The 21,840-nt window shown below is 35.4% G+C and overlaps 1 protein-coding gene across 6 annotated transcripts in view; it reads left to right on the forward strand.

The window, feature by feature from the left end:
- SNX13 (sorting nexin 13) overlaps positions 1-21,840 on the forward strand; it is a 69,277-nt gene that overhangs the window by 25,313 nt on the left and 22,124 nt on the right. For all 6 annotated transcript variants that reach the window (XR_013921836.1, XM_080339437.1, XM_080339439.1 and 3 more), the window contains exons 3-16: positions 1,968-2,070; positions 7,125-7,214; positions 7,628-7,749; positions 9,759-9,880; positions 10,037-10,138; positions 10,755-10,843; positions 11,261-11,344; positions 13,743-13,881; positions 14,362-14,450; positions 15,588-15,687; positions 16,661-16,854; positions 18,883-18,987; positions 20,169-20,301; positions 21,025-21,062. Coding sequence is in view for 5 of the 6 variants with exons in the window: in XM_080339437.1 (XP_080195563.1) it covers positions 1,968-2,070; positions 7,125-7,214; positions 7,628-7,749; positions 9,759-9,880; positions 10,037-10,138; positions 10,755-10,843; positions 11,261-11,344; positions 13,743-13,881; positions 14,362-14,450; positions 15,588-15,687; positions 16,661-16,854; positions 18,883-18,987; positions 20,169-20,301; positions 21,025-21,062 (1,510 nt within the window). In the remaining variant the exon portion in view is untranslated. The remainder of the gene's footprint in view (positions 1-1,967; positions 2,071-7,124; positions 7,215-7,627; positions 7,750-9,758; positions 9,881-10,036; positions 10,139-10,754; positions 10,844-11,260; positions 11,345-13,742; positions 13,882-14,361; positions 14,451-15,587; positions 15,688-16,660; positions 16,855-18,882; positions 18,988-20,168; positions 20,302-21,024; positions 21,063-21,840) is intronic.

Consider the following 21,840-nt stretch of genomic DNA (forward strand, 5'->3'; position numbering starts at 1 on the left):
CATATTTGAGAGAAAACATATATCGTATATAGCCAGCTATTTCCAAGATTCACTCTTTTTAAATAGAAGAAGAGAAAGACCTCTTCCCTAGGTTGCTGATTCATGCTTGAAGTTAAAACTTATTTTTAGCCCAAAAAAAAGGTATATACTCTTTTCTTTAAAAGAAGACTGATGTTTCTAATAGGAAAGTGATAGATAATGAAAACTGAAAGATTTTAATAATTAAAAATAAACCAACAAAACACCTGTCTCTCCAAGCCAAAACATTAGTTAACTTCTAAGCATAGTGAAAATAATATTGAGAGTTTTTGTCCTTGATCTGAGTTATGATGCTACTAGCACCATTGGTGTTACAATCCTAAAGCTGTCTGGAAGTATCTGGAGCAGAAGAGTAATTAGACCTTTATTTGTTGTCCTCATACGAAGGAAGTACATGTGCTTGGCAGGTCAAGATGACTGTGAGAGAATCAGAGTATCAAGTTAAATTTTCTTATGCATTTTCACATTACCAGTAATAATTTTATGTACCTTTTTTTTTTCCTTTCTCCTTGCATTGTTCCAGTATAAATGACCACCTCCCTGCTTCTTAATTACTGAGCCTCTGGGGTACTTATAAAGAATGTTTGCCAATATGGGAATTAAAACCTTCAAACAGTGTATTTTACCTCAGTGAGAAATTTTATTCTAATCATTTAAGAGTATTGTATATCAGCAGTGATTATTAATAGAAGATACTGTTTTGTCATGTTTCAAGCTTGAAATAACTTTTGAGTTCCTGTGGTCATGAATGTTGGTCAGCTGGCCTTCGAATTGGCTGCTTGAAATTTGTGTAAAAAGCTGTGTGTATTTTGCCATCCCAAGGCTAGTCTGAGCAGCAGTAGCTTCATATTATCCTTTTTTTTAATGCTTGACTTTGCTCAAAGACTACATACTTTGGTTTTGCTATAATTGGCACAGCCTTTAGGTTTTCATCTATTTCTTAGTAAAACCAGCTTTCTGTTTGTGTGTTTTTGTATCCTAGTGTCGTAAATTGTAAATTAATTAATGCTGTTGTAGCAAAGTTGAATTTTTGTAATGGTTGCTTTTTCCTTATGCCTTCGTTATATCATAAAGAAAACAATAATAAAATTAACTGCTGACCTGCCTAACAATAAGTCATAATTTAAATATCATTGTAGAATTGTGAGGAAAGAAGATAATGAATTTCTGATCTAACATTCTAAATGATCCAGGAGTGCATTTATTTAGATTTTGCATGCTGAATTAATTAAAAACAACAAGAACAAAACCCTCAACATCCCAGAAAACTCACAAACCCCCCAAAAACTTTGTTTTTGATGTTTTCCTTGATTCTGTTCTCATGCAGCCTGACAGGACTACTGTTTGCTTTCGTTTTGTTTTGTTATTTTTTCTTTGCAGCTTAAAAGGAGTTCCCAGTTTAAAATTTTGTTCTTGTTTAAACATGCAGTCAGTAGTTAGTTACTATACTTAGTGTATCGGTTTCTTCCTGTTCTGTGTTTCTGTGGCTTGTGTGTGCTACAGTGCAGTGGCCTAAATGTATCTGTAAAGGATTTATTTCTTCATAGTGTTGAAGGAAAAGAATCTTCGTATAAATACAACCAGAGCAGCTTATGTATGTACTGCCCCTCTTTCTGTGTACCCGGAGCCCAGGTAGCATACCATCACCTGCTTCTCATGCAGCAGGCTCCCTAGTATAGACTGTGCTATATAGTTCTGCTGTGTGATAAGAATATATTGAGACTGATAATAAAAAAACTGGGAAACTTCGTCCTTAGCTTTGTGTCAGTTATTTTGAGCAGCATGCTGCACCGTGAAAGACCACTGTACTAGGAGAGTAAACAGTGAGAACTGGCATATATTGCCATTCTGTAACTTGCAATGAAATATTGGGGAGGGGGCGGGGAAGATAACTGTTGTTCTAGCTGACCCTTCTTTTTCCATTTTAGGGGTTTTGTGGTTACTCTTTTATTTGGAAAAAGCAACTCAGAAAAATACCTTGAGCAGTGTGAACATTCATTTCTTCCTTGTACATCAGTTGGGATCCCTAAGGTAAGGAGAGTTTACTGATCTAAACACCTAGATCGGATTTTATGACTTTGAAAAGTAGAATAACACTAATAATGAGTTTTAATCTGGGAATTGTACCTGTTTCCCATGGTAAAGAATCCTGGGTTTATGTTTTGAGTCCTCTGCAATGTGCAAGTGAAATGAAAGAATTTTTCTTTTTGAAATAAAAGCTTTTTAAGCATTTATGGAAAGTATTGTTTCTGGCTTCATTTTGAGAAATGAGTAAGATGTAACCACCTAATATTATCTGTGAGGCAATTACTAAACCCTTCCTTCCTAGAGTACTTATGTGTGTTTTTTGGAGAGGAGAGTGGTAGCTCCTTCTTGCTTTTTCTTGTGCAATTGTTGCGAATATTTAAGATTCTTCCATCGATGGATCTGTAGTCTCACCAGTTCTGATTCTTTTGGTTGTGGTCACAAAGTTGCTTGCCTAGATAGGAAGATTAAACTGTTAAGCCTAGATTTACAGTACTCCAAGCATGTAGAAGTTATTGTCTTTGACTGTCTTTAAGACCAAGTAAAAATCCTGGAAATGTATACAAAGTAGTGGAGCAGGAGTGGGATCCCCTTTTCAGCTCCTTTTTTTCTGAGTTGTTAACAAACACATAATTGCGGTTGATGGACCTAAATTCAGGGTTCCTAATTAGATAAATCTGCATCTGTTTAGTACAGAATAAATTATTAATAGCCAAGAGGTAGAATTTATTGGAATTTCTTGTTTATGAACCAACAATACGTCTTGGTAGCTCAGAAGATTATAAATGTCTTGGCCCAATCCATTTGCACTCATCCTAACAGAGAAAACACTTTAACCCAAAGATTCCTCATTAATGTTATTTTTAATCTTGTTACTGTTTTGACTGAAACATCCTGCCCTTTCTTATCTGTCACACTTCATGTGGTCTGTGAAAGCAGGGGGAATGTTAAACTTTCTTATCAGTAGCACATTGAAAGTAAGTTATTTTGTGATTCAGCAGTATGTTTTCTAATACCTTTTTTTTTTTTTTGTGACTTTTCACTTAAGTCTTTGAATCTGTTAAGATAAATCTGGAACTTAAGTATATTTTAAACCATAAAGTAACGTCACTGGTCCAATTGAAAAACACGAAGTTGAAGGCTGAAAAAGGGCAAGTCAGCCATCAACTAATGGTTCTCTTCCATTAATGAAACCTCATTTTAGGGGTCTAGATTCTTAGTGCTGGATAGACTTTAGGTCTTACATAATATAGCTTGCGGAGTGTTGCTTATGTCTCATGTTTGAGAGCAGATTTATAAGAAGTTTTACTGTCTTTTTCATTTTCTCTACATTGTTGAAACTTTTTTTACATTAATGTTACTTCTTTGAGCTCAGTAAATATGTTTGCTCTGGTTGCTTTATAAAACAATAAAATATTTGGGGTTTTTTTGTGTGTGTAATCCTCACAAATTCAGTAATTTGTCTTCTGATTTGAGTGTGGATTATTGACACATCACTTTTGTCAACTGGCCTGTCTCGACTAGTCTCTAGATTTAAGTTTTTTAGTACAAAGGTATTTATTTTTAGCTGGCTTACCAAATGCTGTTTGAAGTTGTTCTCCAGCTAAAATGTTTTTGTCTTCTACAATAGCATTTTGTATTTCATTTTTGCCACTGTATTAAAATAGCATTGGATAGTTTAGCTGAGCTTTTCAGTAGCAGTGCAAGAAGAGTCCTAAACAAAATCAAATGTGTGGTTCACTTGGTATTTGTATTTGCCATTTCTGTATTAAATTTCTGCTGACTCACCTTTATTGGAAAGTAACATTTTTAACTTGAAATCGTTTTTATGTTTAAAACCATTGTGGTCCTAATTGGTCTTGAATAATGAATATTCTTTCAAGGGGCTAATGTATAGGATATGCTTCTTTCATGAACCAAGTACAAACCAAACTCACCTCAAGATTAAGTTGGTTTGTGATACTGTATTTTCAGAAGTAATCTGATGATGTAGGTTCTTTATAAGAAGCTCTTTTCCCCAAAGACAGTCGGAGTTGTGTTGATTATAATTCAGAGCACCAAAATTGGGGATGAAAATAATGTGTAGAATGTACCAGACTCTTAAGTTGCAATACAGGATTTTGTGCATGTAGGTTTCCTTGTTGCCATTTACTGTACTTATTAGTGAATATATAATTAATGCCTTATGTTAAAGAGATATAGTTATGTAAGTTTGATGTAAGATTATTTACCTTTCTGCTGGTTTTTGTTTGTTTGCATACATGTAGGGAGGTTAAAAATTAGGATTAAACCTGCTTTTCCTTTTGCAAGTTTGTTTTATATAACTGTTGTGTCAGGAATGTATTTGATGATGCTATAATGTACTGGCTCTGTTAAATACACAGTTGGCTGCAGGTTTATATTAAAATAATGTTGAATGAAAAGCAAGTTTAGAGCCTTCTGAACTGTTAACTGGAATGCCATTTTCAATAAAAAAATATAGATCCAGTCCATCTTTACCAGAAGTGTGGAGTTATCGTAATGATGTCTCTTATGCTTCATCTGAAAGACAAGGAGTTTCTGTAGGCTGGATACAATATTGCCAAATTACTATGGCATAAGTTATCACTGTTGTAAGTGCTATTTGCATATTTGATCCCTGACAAGTCTGTGAATCTATTTATTTTGTGTCATTTGGTCATATGCTCTATTATCAATTTGATGCAGATGTGTAAATCCCCTGTGTCTTGTCCACTCATGAAAGCCCATGACCTGTGACTGCAAGTATGTGATTTGGGAAATAGTGGCACAGTCCAAATGGGGCATTTTTCATATTTAACAGTTACCTAGTGTAGTTTCAAAAAAGGACTTAAAAACTATCTATTATGCAGTGAAGGAGAAGTCTGAAGTCTCCTCTGTCACTGCACTTAGGTACTTGGTTTTCTTGTATGCTGTTGTATCGCACTTTGCAGAGTGTACATCCCACGTTCCTCCTAAGTGCTTCCTGCCTGCTCAACATGAAGTGAGTAGGTGTCAAATTTAACAATAATGAATAATATTAGTTTTTCCTAACTAGTGATTTACTACTGGTAGAGTATGGCAGACTACTGTTTTGTATGAAGTGACAGTCAAATCGGAAAGTTTTCATCATGCGAGTTGGGTGCTTTCTTTTAAATTCATCTTCTAATTTGGTGTCTGGAAGGTCTGGCTTAAAACTGGCAGTGCTTTCCAAGTTAGAGCTGTGGTCAGCTGTGGTAGCTGCAATGAAATAAAAGCAGCTATTCTAAATTTTAGGTGCCTTTAGACATACCAAAAGCAAATGAAATTGTACTGCACGTACAAGTATTTCACTGGAGAAGAAAGAATATGAAAGAGTGATCTAGCCTTGTAGTTGCCTCTGCTTTGAGCAGGAGGTTGGACAAGATGAACTCCTGAAGTCCAGACCCAAACTCGAAACCCATGAGCCTATGAACATTCAGATTTTTACCAAGTTTTTTACAAAGTAACTTTGTGTATTCTGTGTCATTGCCTTTTTTTTTAATTTATTTTTTAATTTTTTTTATTTTCTTGGCTGCTGCTTTTTTTGCTGCTGCTTTTTCTTCCGTGTTTTCCAAATGTGGTTTTATACATGCAGTCTTCAGACTCTTTTAACTGTTTTTTTTGAAATTTGAACTATGTTGAGCTTAGTAAAATACTTAATAATTCCATTCTGGGTTTTTTTTGGTATTTTTGACACTGTCAAGGCAAGGTACTTTGCAAATTTGCTAAAGCTGGAGTGTTGTTTGAATATGAGTGAACTTTATTCATATTAAAGTAGCATTGAACCATTGTCTTGTCTTGAAAGTAAAAAACATACAGGATTTTGCAACAAAATACTTTTGCGTTGTGATACGCACTTGGTGTAAGTAGTAGGAGGAATGTCTTCTGGCCTCAGGTGTTTCACTGCCATTCACTGTTAACTGGTTTGAATGAGAGATACTTAGGGGAGGTCACATAGAATAGAAACACTGAACATGTAGTTTAAAATGTTTTCATTTATAGTTTTTGGCAGTTCTTCTGTTTCTGACAGAGGCATAACTTTCTCTCTAGATCAGTGAATAAAATAACTTGATTTTTTGAACAATACTGTAGGTTGTTGCATTGTTATTTCTGTGAAAATAAAGGGGTTTATTGCAGATTTCGTCTTAAGTTTGTAGAAAGACACTATATTAGTCTACTCAGAGAAGCACTGATAAAAAGTTTACTTCTTCAGTATGTCACTTGTCAAAAGTCAGCTCTGATGAAGTAATTCTAACTGCTTTGAGTTGCAAGTCCTTCTGTAAAATTATTTTTTTGCCCCGTTGTTGACTACTTTTTAAAGACTCATCTGTCAAGTAGTGGTGGTATAAAAGAGTGATTTCTCTTCTGACATACAGCATAAATTGCAATGGGTAAAAAACCTGAGAGAAAAACAAAGAAACAAAAAACCCCACAAAACCAAAACAAGAAAAATACAAAACAAACAAACAACCCCAAACAACAAAAAAAACCCCTAAATCTACTGAACAATTACCTGCCTGAAGTTGCACAGGAAGTTGATAATCAAGTATGGAACTGGGTTTTTAAATACAAATTCTCTTGTGCTGCTATTGTGTCCGTCCCCTGCCTCCTTTTATAACTATTTGAGTTTTATTTCTTTCTGATCTAGTATTTTAACAAACTTGCCCTTTTATGGTAAGTAAGAAGTAAGTTTTCAGGTTAGTTCCTCATCATTATTTACTACATAGTGAAAACTAAAGATATTATTGTTGTCCGGAGAGGTGGCAGATACCACATCCCTGGAAGGATTTGAGGTTGGATTGGATGGGACTCTGAGCAATCTGACCTAGTTGAAGATGCCGATTGCAGGGGAGGTTGGACTAGATGACCTTTAATGGTCCCAACCCATCATATGATTATATCTTATCTACTCTATAAATTATAATAATGGGGAGAATGTTCTATAAAGTTGTTACTGGAGGTATACATATATCAGAAACAGTCAAGCTGGTTTTTAATTTTAGCGAAGAACTTCAAAGTTACATTTCCTAATCTCTTTCAAGTGCATAGAAGAAATGAAACGTGAAGCCAGACCTATTAAGATTGACAGAAGACTGACAGGCGCGAATATAATCGATGAGCCTTTGCAACAGGTAAGCTCTAACCAGGACTGTTCAACTTATTTTTATTTTTGCAAGTATTGACTACATAATATCTAAGTAGTTGAGATACAAATAGAAGTTGAAAAATTTTATTACATTTGAGAGTGGTAAGTGAAAAAACATGGAGGATGAGCCAGGATATTGGGCAACATTTGAGTCTGTTTTCTGTATATTATAGTTTCTCAGCATAGCGGTAATGGATGCATGTAAACCAATGCGAAAAAGGGGTTTCAGTATGTGAGTTTTATTGTTTCACTCACAATTTCATAATGGTAGGGGAGTATAGTTCACTATGCTAACATTTTAAAAAACGTGATGTTGCATTATCAGGCACAAAAAGCTATTTTATGTTTTGTTGTCTTTTGTTCATTAGTTTGTCTTTATTTTTCCCTTTTCAATTTCAGGTAATCCAGTTTTCCCTGAGAGACTATGTGCAGTATTGGTATTACACACTAAGTGATGATGAATCGTTTCTTCTGGAAATCAGGCAGGCTCTTCAGTATGCACTTGTTCAGTTTTCTGCCAGGTAAGATTATGTGTATTTACATCAATATGCTGTCTAAGCAAGTGAGCAAATACCTCTGTGGATTGTGTGGTAGCAGATAAATGATTAAGTTTATCTATTGGCATAGTTCAGTGCATTTTACAGGAAGAACATGTAAAATTTTAAGATCATAATCTAAGAACTACAATCTGTTGCTGATCCCTCAAGGAATGAATGGAGAATGATGTTTGTGGTCATGGTCTTTTGCAAAATGGCCTTTTCAGAATTTAGATTAATGTCTAAAATTACCAAATAGCTTTTTTTCTGCAACTGAAGCATTGAGTTGCATGAATCATCACCTTTTTATATGCAGGTGTGTTTCATATAAACAGCAGGGCTATTCCCAAGGTAAGTCAACTTGAAAGCCTTTAATTCAAGTGTCTGTATCAACTCAAATAACTTTTGAAAGTCGTATTGCTCTTCAATATGTAACAGCAATGAGTCCTTTTAAAGGAATTGTAATCTGGGGAACAAAATAATATGTCACAAGTGTAAATCTTTTCTAAAAATAGGGTTGATTCAGAATAGATGGATAGTTTGTTAATTGTCCCATGTTTTCTTCTGCTGTTGCTTAATTGTGTAGCAGGAAGTCAGGGAACTTGCCTGGGAAATTATTTATTTCTTTAGTATGGCTGATTTCTTAGCCCAGGTATCTCATGCTTTTATATTCCTCTTTTCTTTCTTAAGTAATGATTTCAGGTATTTGTCCCACTGTGCTGATTGTTATCTGTTGTCTCTTCAAAAGAGTTCGTGGGTCATCCAATTATAGTAAACTTCTTAGCAATTTTGAGGTTTTGTTATCCTCTCCGTCTGACTGGAAAATGTAGGTCAGTGTGCTTTTCTGTCAAGAAAGGTCAAGATTGAGAGCAAGGTTTAATGCTAGGAAAAATTCATTATCATAATATCTCATTAATTATGAAATAATGGAAATCCTAGGAAACAGTATTGGAAATAGTGAAAACAAGGCTAAATAAACAGTACCTTACAGCAAACAATCCCGTGCTTACATGAAATGGACCTGGCTACTCAATTTCAGTGTTCTTGTGTATTTGACAAAGTTACTTCATGAAGAGTATCGACCACTGGGTTTGTGTCAAAGCAGGTCAAACGGGTGTGTGGGTTTTGTTTTGTTTCGTGGGGTGTTGTTTTGTTGTTTGTTTGGTTTGGTTTTTTTTCCTTGTAATATAGCTCTTCAGAAGTAGCCACCACTCCTGTGCAATTGTGGTGTTCTGCACAAATCAAATCTGTTTCATAGGGCTGCAACAGTTCATTGTTATTATTAAGATAAAATCATATTGTGTATTTATAATGACTGTAGTTGGATATAGCTGTGGCAGTCTTAGATTAGTGTTAGCATGTCTAACTTCATGTATCTTGCAAGCTTCTGGAGAGAAAGAAAGAATGAATACAGGGAGATATATATATATATATATAATTTTTTTTTTATATTATTTTTTTTTTTTCTTTGATTGGCACATTTGGAAGAATGATGTAAGGCTGCCACCTAGTGCTTGTGTGTGATTTGTTGATTGAACAGGTGATTGGTCTGGATTATTGGTGGTTTTGGTTGGTGGCCTTTTGAGACAGCTGAGAAGAATTTTCAGAGGACAATTATTTTGTTTAGGTGCCTCCCAAAATGATAGAAAGGATGACTGAGGAGTATTTTAGTTTTAGATGGTAGATGTTGTAGGCTGTGTATATCAGGGTTTTTCACAGATATTTGACAATATAATGAATCTGAACACTATTTCCAGATATGAATGTTTACCTTAAAGTAAATCAAGCATAAATATTAATGTGGTGCAAGAGTGGTGTTTTACAATATTTTATTTGTATTCAGTGAATAGGCGATTAGGAAACTGATTTATTTGTTTTTCCATGTTTGGTATCAGTATGGCTCTTGGCAGGGCTGAAGGAGAAGTAGAAATTTATTATTGTTCTTTGTATTCAGGATAAAATAATTCATTCTCATGGATGTCCTCTTCTGATAGGTCAAAGGAAATAGACTGGCAGCCTTATTTCACTACACGACTTGTTGATGACTTTGGCACTCATCTTCGAGTTTTCAGAAAAGCTCAGCAAAGAATAGCAGAGAAAGGTGATCAGATGAAAGGTAATGTAATGAGTTAAATACTTTTTGCTTTGGATCCAAGTAGCCAGGTATCTTACTTGTATGGAATGTAGTTAGCTTTGTTTTATAATTCGAGCTTCCTCTCAAGTTTCTGATCTTTACAGAAAAGTATGTTTCTTTTTATTTTCTTTTGTATAGACCAAGCTGAGGAACTTGTAGATACATTCTTTGAGGTTGAAGTTGAAATGGAAAAAGAAGTCTGTCGTGACCTAGTCTGCACTTCTCCCAAAGATGAAGAAGGTCTCTCAATATTATCCTCTGAAGTTATTTTAGTATAGCAGACTAAATAAAAACACTAACAGTCCTGTTAACAGTATGAAATATACTGAAATTGTAGCATATGACTTTCAAAGCAATACTGTCTTTATGTGTATATATAGCTATTTCTCTTTTCATTGGAACAATTTTAAGGTAGAAATATGTTTTCTGGGAGGCAGGGGGTGGTTTCACAGATTCTTATTACTTTTTGTTAGAGCTGCCTTTGTTATCACTGCTCCATAGCCTTAATTGAAAAAAGCAGTTTACCTTTTTGGACAAAGTGTCAAGGACGGGAAAAAAAAAAACCAACCGTTTATGTGTTGGAGTTAATTTTTTGATTCTTGGAATTTGGCTTTCTTTTGTCTTGGTTTTGAAACTCTAGATCTGTCTCACTTTGGTTTATATCCGTGCTGCTTATATTCAGTCTGAAAGGTGTTATTGGGGTGCTTGAACTGTAAGGATGTATATGACTGCATATTTGAATTTCATTTTAAGGATTTATCTCTTGGTTTTTATGATATGAGATAAGATGTGTAATAAGACAATATATATTTGTGCTGAGTATTTTTTTGTTGTTTGTTTTGTTCTCCCTCTGTAGGATTCCTAAGGGATCTGTGTGAGGTTTTACTGTATATATTGCTACCTCCTGGAGACTTCCAGAACAAGATCATGCGATACTTTGTCAGGGTAAGTACAGACTCTAAAAACCATCCCAATTCTTTGGTTTAATGCCATCAGAAATTTTATATCTGAGCTGTTCTTCTTATTTTGTTTTGTAAAACGGACCAAGTTAAATATTAGATGATTTTAAATACAGTTCAGTCTTGAAAAGTTTTTAATAGCAAAGAACAGTTTGTGTGAAACATTTTTGAAGTTTCTTTTAGCTCTAGCAACATTCGAAAAGCATGACAAAATGGTTGTTGTTTTTCTTGATATTAACATCTTCTAGTGTTAATTGGAAGGGAATGCAGTAGTGCCTACTGAATGGTTTCTGTAATTACACATTTTTTATTTAGGCTTTACACAACTATTTTTAAATTGTTGCAGTTATATTAGCTTTATGAATACATGTATTAAAATGGTTTATTCTATTTTGTTTTTCAGGAAATCCTCTCCCGAGGAATTCTTCTTCCATTAATAAACCAGCTTAGTGATCCTGATTATATTAATCAGTATGTCATATGGATGGTAAGATCTATAATGTTTAAAATTTAAAACAAGCTTTACTTGTGTTTCCTGTAATCATGGCAGACAGGTGTCTGGTAGAAAAGTTATACCAGTGGGTATATTGGCAGAGATGATGAACCTACAGGTGTTGTACTGAATTTTTTTCTATATATGTATTTACACACACAGGTACATACACACGCACTGTCTGTATTATCTGTACTCTCTGTGTTTTTTGGCAAAACTTGACTGACTGAGGACAGATGTATGGCAAAGTGTAACGTTGAGTCCTCTGGCTTCTACTTAGCTGTGTGGAAAGTATAGCAGTAACCTTCAAAGCTGTTGTTTTTTTCCCTTGACTCCTTTTTTTAAGTGTGTCCTTTAAAGCTTAAGAGACCTCCAGGATGACAAGTAATAAGGTTTTTTTTTAATCTTCTTTTTGCCTCTGGAAAGGTGTGTTTTCTTTAGGGATATTTGTAGTAACCCTTAATAATTTAGCTGAGTGGGAAGAAACAAAGTCTTCAATATCTTTCTAATGCATCCTAAAAAAACAAAACAAACAGACATTTTTTTACAGAAATATATGTAGTAAAATCAACACAAATAGAACATTCACACTTTAATGGTATTAATTTTTTTGCAAAGCCAGTTGAAACTTACTCTTACAGTTGATTATCTTTTGTAGGTCATGAGTCAGGGTTTGAGTTGTTGTTTGTTTGCTTGGTTTTTCATTTCTCCACATTCTCTCTATGTTTTCGTCTTAGAAGGTGCATTCAAGTACTACGCTGAATGCACCCTGAAGAGTTCACAGTAGAAGTTCTGATCTGTGGAATGAATTCAGATGTACGCGTACACTGTTTTGTGCACTCCAGCCACCTCTACTTTATGTAAAAGTTTCCATGCAGCTTTTCTTACAGGAATCTAGCTTTAAAATGAAAAAGTACTGCTGCTTGTATGGACCAAGCTTTTCAATTTTTGTTTCCCCTTTCCTCCCACACATGTTCTTTATTTGTAACTTGGCCTCGTTTTTTATTTACTGAGTACTGCCCCCGGCTGCATCCAAAGATAGAGTTCTGTGGTTTTTATAAAGCTTTCTGTTATAATGGTGGTGTCCCAAATATTAATATTCATAATTGCTTTCTGACAGGAGGAAGTAAATGTGCTGCGATAAAAATAAGAAAGAGTAAATGCTTTCAAAAACTTAATACAAGACTTATGAAATGAAGATTGTTGCATGAATTAAAGTAATAAGTAGAGATGACTCAAAATCTGGTTCCTTTTACAATCTTTGACATAAAATCAGATTTGAATGAAAAAAATGGGTTTCTGAATATGAGAAGTTTAATTCCATGTTTCTAGGAACGCCTTAGTTTAATACTAATTTTCGTGCAATAAATTAGGAAGCTTCAATATAAAATTAGAAGTTAATCCAAACTTGTCTCTTTGCTGTGAAATTCACATATTCACAAAATGTCTGACGTTCAAGTGTTGCTTGTACTGTTATGTTCTTTAAAGCAGATTTCTAGGTAGATCTTCCATTAAAGAATATCCACTCTTTGCTCCCTGCTCACACAGCTTATGTGAGTGCACTTCTGCGGTGCAGACTGAGTATTACATTTCCATATCACAGTGAGCGTTTATGAAGGATGTGGGTGAAGTGACTATTTTCAGTTTGGGATCGCAAGGGCAGCATTAGAACTGAACCCTCTGCCCCTGGGTGCCCATGCTGTGAAGCCGCCAGCCCTCCCCTGAGCTTCGTGCTGCCTTCACAGCACAGCGTTCAGGATCTCAGCAGCACAGCAGGCTTTCTTCACTTGTATAAAGTCCTTTGGGTCTCCAGAGCAGGTTTACCCTATGCCAATAGTAGGAAAATAGGATGTATTGAAATAGCTTAATAGTAGTTACACGGGTATCTGAATTAGTGTTTCAGACATTATATTAATTCAGCCATTTCCTATTTTGTTTTTCTCCCCAGTAGGTTAAGGTTACATTGTAAAATAGTTTAATTCTTTTTGTAATCCTGTATCTTAAGAAGCCATTACACTGGGAGCATGTACTCTTGCAGGGAACCTCTTCAGTGATTTCACCAGTTTCTGCCTACTTAGCTAAGGAGCTGGTTAATAGCAGAGGAAGGTTAATTGGGTTTTGGACAAGATCTTCGCTAAGGATGTTAATGCACTTTCCATGTGTCTTTGTACTTAATCAAAACAGAAAATGATGGTGTGAAATAGGTTTTGACTGTATGCATGCATCGCCTTTCTCAGTCCGTGTAAAATTTTAGCATCAAAAAGAATGTTTAGAAGCATCAGAGTGTTTTCAAAATGCCACTTCGCAGTGCTGTATCAAAATAATCAATGAAGAGTCATGTCATGTGCTTTTACCTGTTTTGTATTTTTCACACTGTAAAACTTTGTTTCAGATTCGTGATTCCAACTGTAACTATGAGGCCTTTATGAATATTATTAAATTAAGCGATAATATAGGAGAATTGGAAGCAGTGAAAGATAAAGCAAGTGAAGAACTGCAATATCTTCGATCTCTAGATACAGCAGGAGATGGTTAGTGCTGTATTGTGCAAAATATGAAATGCATTTATCAGTATGATCTCTGAAGAATATTAAAACAATTTAGGAAATAAAAACTGATGCGGCATAGTATAAAATAGGAGTGTTAAAACTTGAATCTTCATATGTTGGTTTTGTTGGTGTGTGTTTGTTTTTTTTAATTGTAGACAAATTGGTTAGGTATGTATACTTCCACTGGATTGAAACGTTGTCTGACTGGCAGTTCTGAATTTCAGTAATACTTTACATATTAATGGATAGTCAGTTAACAGTTATTTCGAAAAACAAAAAAGAAAAATCTTTTTTCTGGTTCACTTTTATCAGTAAGGTATTTAAACTGAAAAAACCCCTTATTTTCAAAGCTGATATGTTTTATATGTGGTATGTCACTTTTTGTGTTACATTTTAGAACATTTTGAAACAAGAATGTATTTACTTATCTGCATTGCTAATCCTCTTTGGTTTTGCTTTCAGATATCAACACTATAAAAAATCAAATAAACAGTTTATTGTATGTTATTAAAGTATGTGATTCAAGAATTCAGAGGTTGCAGTCAGGAAAAGTAAGTGGTTTATATTTATTTTTAATTCTGGAAGAGTGAAGTTGCAGATGACTTACTAGTTTGGTCTTGCTTTTTAATTCTCGCGTTTTGAAACACTACCGGAAGTATGCAGTTATAGGAATGTGTTATATAGGTGAAGTTAGTCTTGAATTTGCAGTTTAAGTATAGAAATAATTTCTAAAGGTTCACGTTTTGAGTTTTTTTGATTCTGGCTTTAGGAGTTTAAGTATGTCAGTATATCTTAAAACTACTCTTATCTTCTTAATACAGGAGTTAAACCAAAATGTTACATAGATGCACAGCATCTTTGGGTTTATATACCTAGATCCAGTTCTGTTTTGCTGCTCCAGTGTATACCTTATGTGCTTCAAGCTTAGTCTTTGGCAAGATCTCTTGTGGATAAGGGCACCACTTGCTGAATATTTGCAATGCGTTGTACACCCAATGTATTGCCTTTTGTCAGACATATTTGCCTCTTTAGTTCAACGAAAAGCCTGAGGCAAACTGGATGTTAAATTTAAGAACCTCACGTTGTTACTTTTTTTTTATATTTTGTTTTACATATTTTGAGGCTGACAGAGTCAGTATGTTTGACTTTGCTTAGTTTCTTGACTCTCTTAATTGGACCTAGATCTGTCTCCAAGATTATGTAATCTTGTGCCTACTTTTAAAATTTCAAGTATTCTACAGCTGGACCTGGAAGCAATACTGTAAGACCAAGATATGTCATATTAGCAGAAGAAAGTTGGGCAGAGATGAATTTAAGTTGTGGTGACCTGCATCCCATCAAATTCTGAAATTAGTTCATCTTGTGAATTCATTTTCATGCCACTGCTGCTGTTGGTGAGGATTTTGGTGTTAATTTGACCTGTATAGTGTTACATGAATGACAGTGTTAAAAGCCAGCTTCCCATGTAGCAGAGATCATCTGTGTTGAAGGCAAGTAGTTATGAGACCGTGAGCTTATGATGTAGATCTTCACTTATTAGTGACTGTGAAAATAACTAATCACTGAGAGGCTGCCTTATTATCTGTAATGTAATTTATTTTCTCTTACATCTGCTTTCTGGTAAGGAGGAGTTTTAAAAGCTAATAAAAAAAATAAGGCCTGTGAACTTGCTGAACTGTGTCTTGCAGGAAATAGATACTGTGAAACTGGCAGCAAACTTTGGAAAACTTTGCACAGTCCCTCTGGACCATATTCTGGTAGACAATGTTGCACTACAGTTTTTTATGGGTGAGCGTTAATTTATCTGATCTTTTTTATTTATAAAGAATATGCTGACTCACAGGGCTGTACAGTTGAAATTGCTAAATATAGGTGTCTACTGAGAGCTAAATGTGTATAAGCCCCTTGCCAGAGGGAACCAAAACCTTTTTGGCAAATCAGTCTGTAATTAACTGTTCAGAACACGATACTCAGTACTTCCAAAAGCTTGTCTCAAGCTTGTTTTAATACTGATCTCTTTGTAAGACTGTTTTTGCAATGATTATTGGTCTGTCACTTAACAAGTTTGTTCTGTTTAGAACAGAATCATTGCAAGAATTGCTTAGAGGTTTATAACTGGAATTACACTGAAACTTATTGCAATTGTTAGTCTTTTGCTGGTCTCAATGAAGCTAATGGAACTAATGACTATAGATGTTAGGCTGAAGTTTAGAGGATTACAAGGCTACTGAAGACTTTCTAATTAATACAGCAGTAATTTATGTACTATTTTAGGTTTATTATATAATTAAAAAATTGATAGGTGGATTAAAGTTGTGTAATTAATTTTTAATACTTTCTAATGCTTTACTCTCTTCTGTAAATTATTTGGGCTGCTGATGGTCATTATTAAGAATGTAAATTTGTTTTGGTGGTGGTGATAGTCCTGTTGATGCAGTTAGATGCACATGATTTGTTAGAATTCCAGTTTGAAGTTCCTCTCGTATCATGCTGTACAAGCCGGTTACATCCACACAAGTAAAGGTGGATTCACTTTTTACATGTGCATTTTAGGACTCAGTCCTTAGTTCCTGGACTTTGCTCTCAGTTTTGTTATTATTGCCAATATGTGTATAGCACTTTTTATTTTTCAACTATAGATGATAAGTATTCCAGATGTATAACCGGATCGTGGAGTTTCATATATGGTTAACATCACAGAGAGTTCTTATTCTAAGATGCACAACAATAACTATGGTTGTTTGGTGGCTGTTTTCTGTAGATTACATGCAGCAGACTGGTGGCCAAGCACATCTGTTTTTCTGGATGACAGTGGAAGGATACAGAGTGACAGCACAGCAACAGCTGGAGGTACTTCAAAGCCGACAGAAAGATGGAAAACATCAGACTAATCAAACCAAGGGGCTATTAAGAGCAGCTGCATTTGGAGTTTATGAGCAATATTTATCAGAAAAGGTAGGAATAACTTATTTCTTTGTTGTTTGGAATTTATTCTTTGTACAGGTGCTTCTTTATTAGTTATGGCTACAATAATATGAAACAGATATAGTGTAGCACAAGTTGTTTACAAGTTGACATTAAAGCTATTACTCGTGTATCTTCTCTCTCCTTATGTCAAGCCCTAAGAAAATGTCTCCCTCTTCTCCTCTCCATTTAAAAAGGCTCTGGTACTGACTTTCCTGTGAAATGTGTTCTGTAGAAGCTGACTTTCTAGAATGGAGAAAAGCTAGAGCAAATATGAAGACAGAATAAGAAATTCTCTCCCTTTGTATGCTGTCCTTTCCCCTTTCACTTCTTCTTACTCTGTCCTCTGTCAGCATCCCCACATGTGTCTCCCTAGCCCCAAAAAGAAATGTTTGCAGAAAGATGCAACCCATCTTGCGGTCCATCTACTCAAGCAGTGTGGGAAGTGAGCTTGCCAGTGAAGACTGAGGCAAAGAAGACGTTGAGTAGCTCAGCCTTTTCCTTGGCCTTTGTTTCCAGTTTGCCAGTCTTGTTCTTTGGGGGGTACACTTCCTTTGACCTTTTTCTGTCTTAAGTCTTTCTACTTATCTGTAGAAGCTCTTCTTGTTATTCTTTGGATCCCTTGCCGAGTTCAGCTCCAGGTGTACCATGCCCTTCCTGACCCCACCTCTGCACAACTGGGCGGTGGCCCTGTACTCTTCCCAGGATACCTGTCCCTGCTGCCACTGCCTCTTGCATTCCCTTTTTGCCCTTTAGTTTGACCAGCAGGTCTCAACTCAGCCATGCTGGCCTCTTGCCCTGTTTACCTGATTTCTTACACCTGGGGGTCAAGAGCTCTTGTGCTCAATGGAAAGAATCCTTGAAGATCTGCCAGCTCTGTTCTGCTCCCTTGTCCCTGAGGGCAGTTTCCCAGGGCGTTTTATTGACTAGCTCCTTGAAGAGCTGGAATTTGGCTTTCTTGAAATTCAGCATTCTGATTGTACTCTTTGCCTGACGCGTATCCCTAAGGACTGCAAACTCCACCAGTGCATGATCACTGCGGCCCAGGCTGCCACCAGTCTTGATGTCACTGATTAGCTGACTGGTGTTGGTGACCAACAGGCCCAGTACCGCATTCCCTCTGGTAGGTCTGTCTGTTACCTGGCTCAAGAAGTTATCTTCAGTGTATTCCAGGAGTCTCCTGGATTGCCTACAGGACACTGCTCTTTCTGTATAGTTTCCTTCAGTTTGTTTTTCCACCTCGGTAGTCTAGTGACATGGTAGATTGTGCAGAGCTTGCTCTGATGGGTTTTTGAGTTGACTGAATGCTCACCAGGTTGAAGTCAGCAGCCACCTAAAACCAGAGCTGTTCCAAAGCCAAGAAATACAGCCTCTAAGCTGTGCTTAGTAGAGCAAGTGATGTGGGATCTGGTTCGGTGCTGGATCCCCATCTCTGTTAATGAAAATGGGGAAAATGTGTGAACTTGGGCCTATCTAAAAGAATGGTTGAAATATGTCATACCAAGGGATGACTAGGAGTCTGATGGCTGATGTAGTTAGGATGCTGGTAGCTGTGATAAAGTCTGCATACAACTACTGATAATCTCTCTGGAAGTTGACAGAATTGACAAACTGTTACCCTTTCCTCAAATGCTTCAGAACTTCCATTGACTTTCTTACCAGCTCATTCTTCGTTTCTGAATCTCGATGTTTCTCCTCATAAATAAATCAAATCTGGTTTTAAGTCTGAGTAAATCTGGGTTAGATATTGCTTCAAAATAATGCGCATAAATTGTTTTTGAGGTGATTCTTAGTGTTTAGTCCTGAAACTTCTCAGTTTTACTACAAACTCTGAACTACATTTTGCGGGGAGGAGGTGATCTGATTATCCTCTTGTGTGTTCTAGATGATTCTAGAGATACTCATCAAGAAGAAATTTAGTTTATTTAGGTAATTGCAGAATTGTATTGGATTTTATTTGTGAAAATAGAAGCTTTCTTATTTTTATGCTGCAAAAGTTGATTTAGATCTTTATTACAGGCATCTCCGAGAGTTAATATTGATGACAACTTAGTAGCAAAACTGGCAGAAACACTGAACCATGAGGATCCAACACCTGAAATCTTTGATGACATTCAGAGAAAGGTATACTGTATTAATCTTGTATTTCATAAGAACTGTTAATGCTATAGAGTATTAACTGTCACTACAGCTATTGGAAAAGGAGGAACTCATATATCTGAACCCTAAAACCTGTTTTACCATTTTCCAACTGCTTAGCTATAGACAGAAAGAGTAGGTGTCTGATTTGAAATTAATTACAAAGCACAATTTAGAATTTATGGGATCATTATTTTTGTTAATGGACCAGTTTGCGAACACGTGCCTATGTAGAATAACTAAGTGATACAATTTTGGTCCAATTTTAGCTTTCTTTTTTAAAGGTGGATGTAACCGTGTTACCGTGTTAAATTCTGTAGGTCTTTCCAGAAGTTATTTTGACTGTTCTGTTTTTTCAAGCCTGCACAGTGTGGCACTCAGCAGCAGAAAGTACTGAAGATAAACCAGACTTTTTACTAACTGCATACATAGACTTTATCACACAAGTCCAATAAAAAAAAAAAGTGAATTATTAGTATTCTGGCAGTAAATTATATACCCAATCTGAGAGGTGTTTTTATTTTAGGTCATAAACTTAATGTTCTCTTTCATGCTAAAAATTAGTATGAATTAATTTGCACTACAGATAGATGCGTGTATGTATATATACTGTCACTGTATAGGCTACATAGGTAACTTTTTGTGATGGTGTGGTTGAATCTTCGTGAGTTAGGGTTATACTGTATTGGCTGAACTGGAAATTTTCAGGAAAGTAGTATGTGGTATCTTTTCTCCCTTCCTTTCTTTCTTTTCACCTCTCCCCCTAAGTGTTTGCAGGTCCAAGTTTATAGTTTTTCAACAAGTAAGGACTGATAGAGAACCTATTGTGAAATGTGTAAAGACCAAATATGTTTATAGTGCAATTGGAAGGGTTAAGAGGAGAGGAAGGAAATATTTACAGCTAACATGCTGCTTCTCTTCCCATGTGTGCATGTCTCACTAGTTAGAGAAGTATTTTTATACTTCTGGCACAAATAGTCCTCGTAACTTTTCCATTAAGAGTAAGCATGAGTTGAAATTTCGCAGACTCACATTTCCTTTAAAACCCAGAAACACACAATAGGATACACAGATAGGTGTTGGTCAAGTATAATTTATGAAAGCTTGCCTGATTTATTAAAAAATGTAATAAGTCTTGCTAAGGTTGGCATTTTTATTTCAATAAGGTGTATGAATTAATGCTGCGAGATGAAAGATTCTACCCTTCGTTCAAACAGAATGTGTTGTATATACGTATGTTAGCTGAGCTGGATATGCTGAAGGATCCCAGTTTCAGAGGATCAGATGATGGTGAAGGAGGTGAGCTGCATACCTGTAAGGTGGATTTCCTGGACCTAGTATTTTTTCTGCTTTAAAATAAAAATAAGAGAATTATCCACACCGTTTTTGAGAAATAAAAAAGTTCCTGTAATATCTCTGATGTTTAAATTAACATTTTCTCTTTGTGCTTTTTTGTAAATTGTTTAGGGAGTCAAATAGTTTTTTATGTAGTAACTTTATACATCTCATGTAAATTTTTTCTCACATCTAGGCAACAAGTGTTTTGCTAAAATAAGGAGGTGGCTGTTTCATTCTCATTTTTTTGAGATTCTTCAACATGCTGGGTTGTTTTAATACATAACTATATTCTTCACCTGGAAATAGAAATTCAGAGTATGTAGGAGATGTGGCTTTTTAAGGCAATTAAAATCTTTCTTCTTGTTAACTGAAGTACAAATCTAATGGAAATTGTTTAACTATTCAGCTGACGCCTTAATGAAGCAATTTCATGAAGCTTAAAAAGGAATGTTCTCTGGAGTGTTATTTCATGTCTGTAGTTGCATAAACTTACATACATTTTTCTTTACGTGTCCTCATCGGGATCTTGAAGTGCTTATGTGTTAGGTGTAACATTTTGCCCAATGCCACAGTCTCTGTTATTTTCCATGATAGTTTGTATTTGCATTTTTATTTCTTGTGTGGCCCTACATTGGAAAAAATTTCTTACCTATTTTTTCCTTTCCCCTTCCTCACTGTTTCCAGAATCTTTTAATGGGTCTCCAACTAGCAGCATAAATCTGGTAAGTGCTTGGATTTTTATTTTTTTTTTAATTATTATTACTTTTTCTCCTCAACACTGGGCAAAGCATGATAAAATAGTTGAAATTATGTAACATAGAGGTTTTATTTCAGTACAGTTTAATTTCTGAAAAAGTTCTGGAATCAAATTGAAGCACACGTAAGGCATCCATTAATCTGTAAGTTAAACCTCCCTTTTGACTTTCCCCCTTGTTTAATGAAATTTTTAATTGTTTTTCACAGAAACAGTAATAATCTACAGTTAATTTATGCAAGGCATACTTTTTGTTACCCGTTTGGTTTTATAAATACACATAATTTGGAGTTATTAGAATACTATATGCACTATTTTTGTAGAGAGTGAGGAAGAATCTAGGAGAAATGTGTAATAAAACTGTGTTTATGCAAAAAAACTTTTTGCTTTCTGTAGTCCGTATTGTTCAGGGTTTTCAGTGCTTTTACAGGTGTTTGAATACTGGTAGATGAGTTTTTCCTGGCTGAAATCCATGTCAAGTGTAAATTTCTGTACACATAGTTGAGGTCCCTTGTGTTAGTCAGTTGCATGAAGAAAAATAGACCTTGGAGAGGCTACTTCAAAGGTCAGGGAAATTCTGTACTTGTAGCTAATGACTGTGCATTAAATAACATTGGGTCGTGGTGTGATATTTTTGCTTTTTAATTAACTTCCGTTCCGATGAATACACCTAAAGTCAAAGATATTTGATCATATTAAATGCCAACTGTCTGGGTTTTATCTGTTCAAGTTTTAACCATTTCATT

Source organism: Nesoenas mayeri, assembly GCF_963082525.1.
Source record: "Nesoenas mayeri genome assembly, chromosome: 2".
NCBI lineage: Eukaryota > Metazoa > Chordata > Aves > Columbiformes > Columbidae > Nesoenas > Nesoenas mayeri.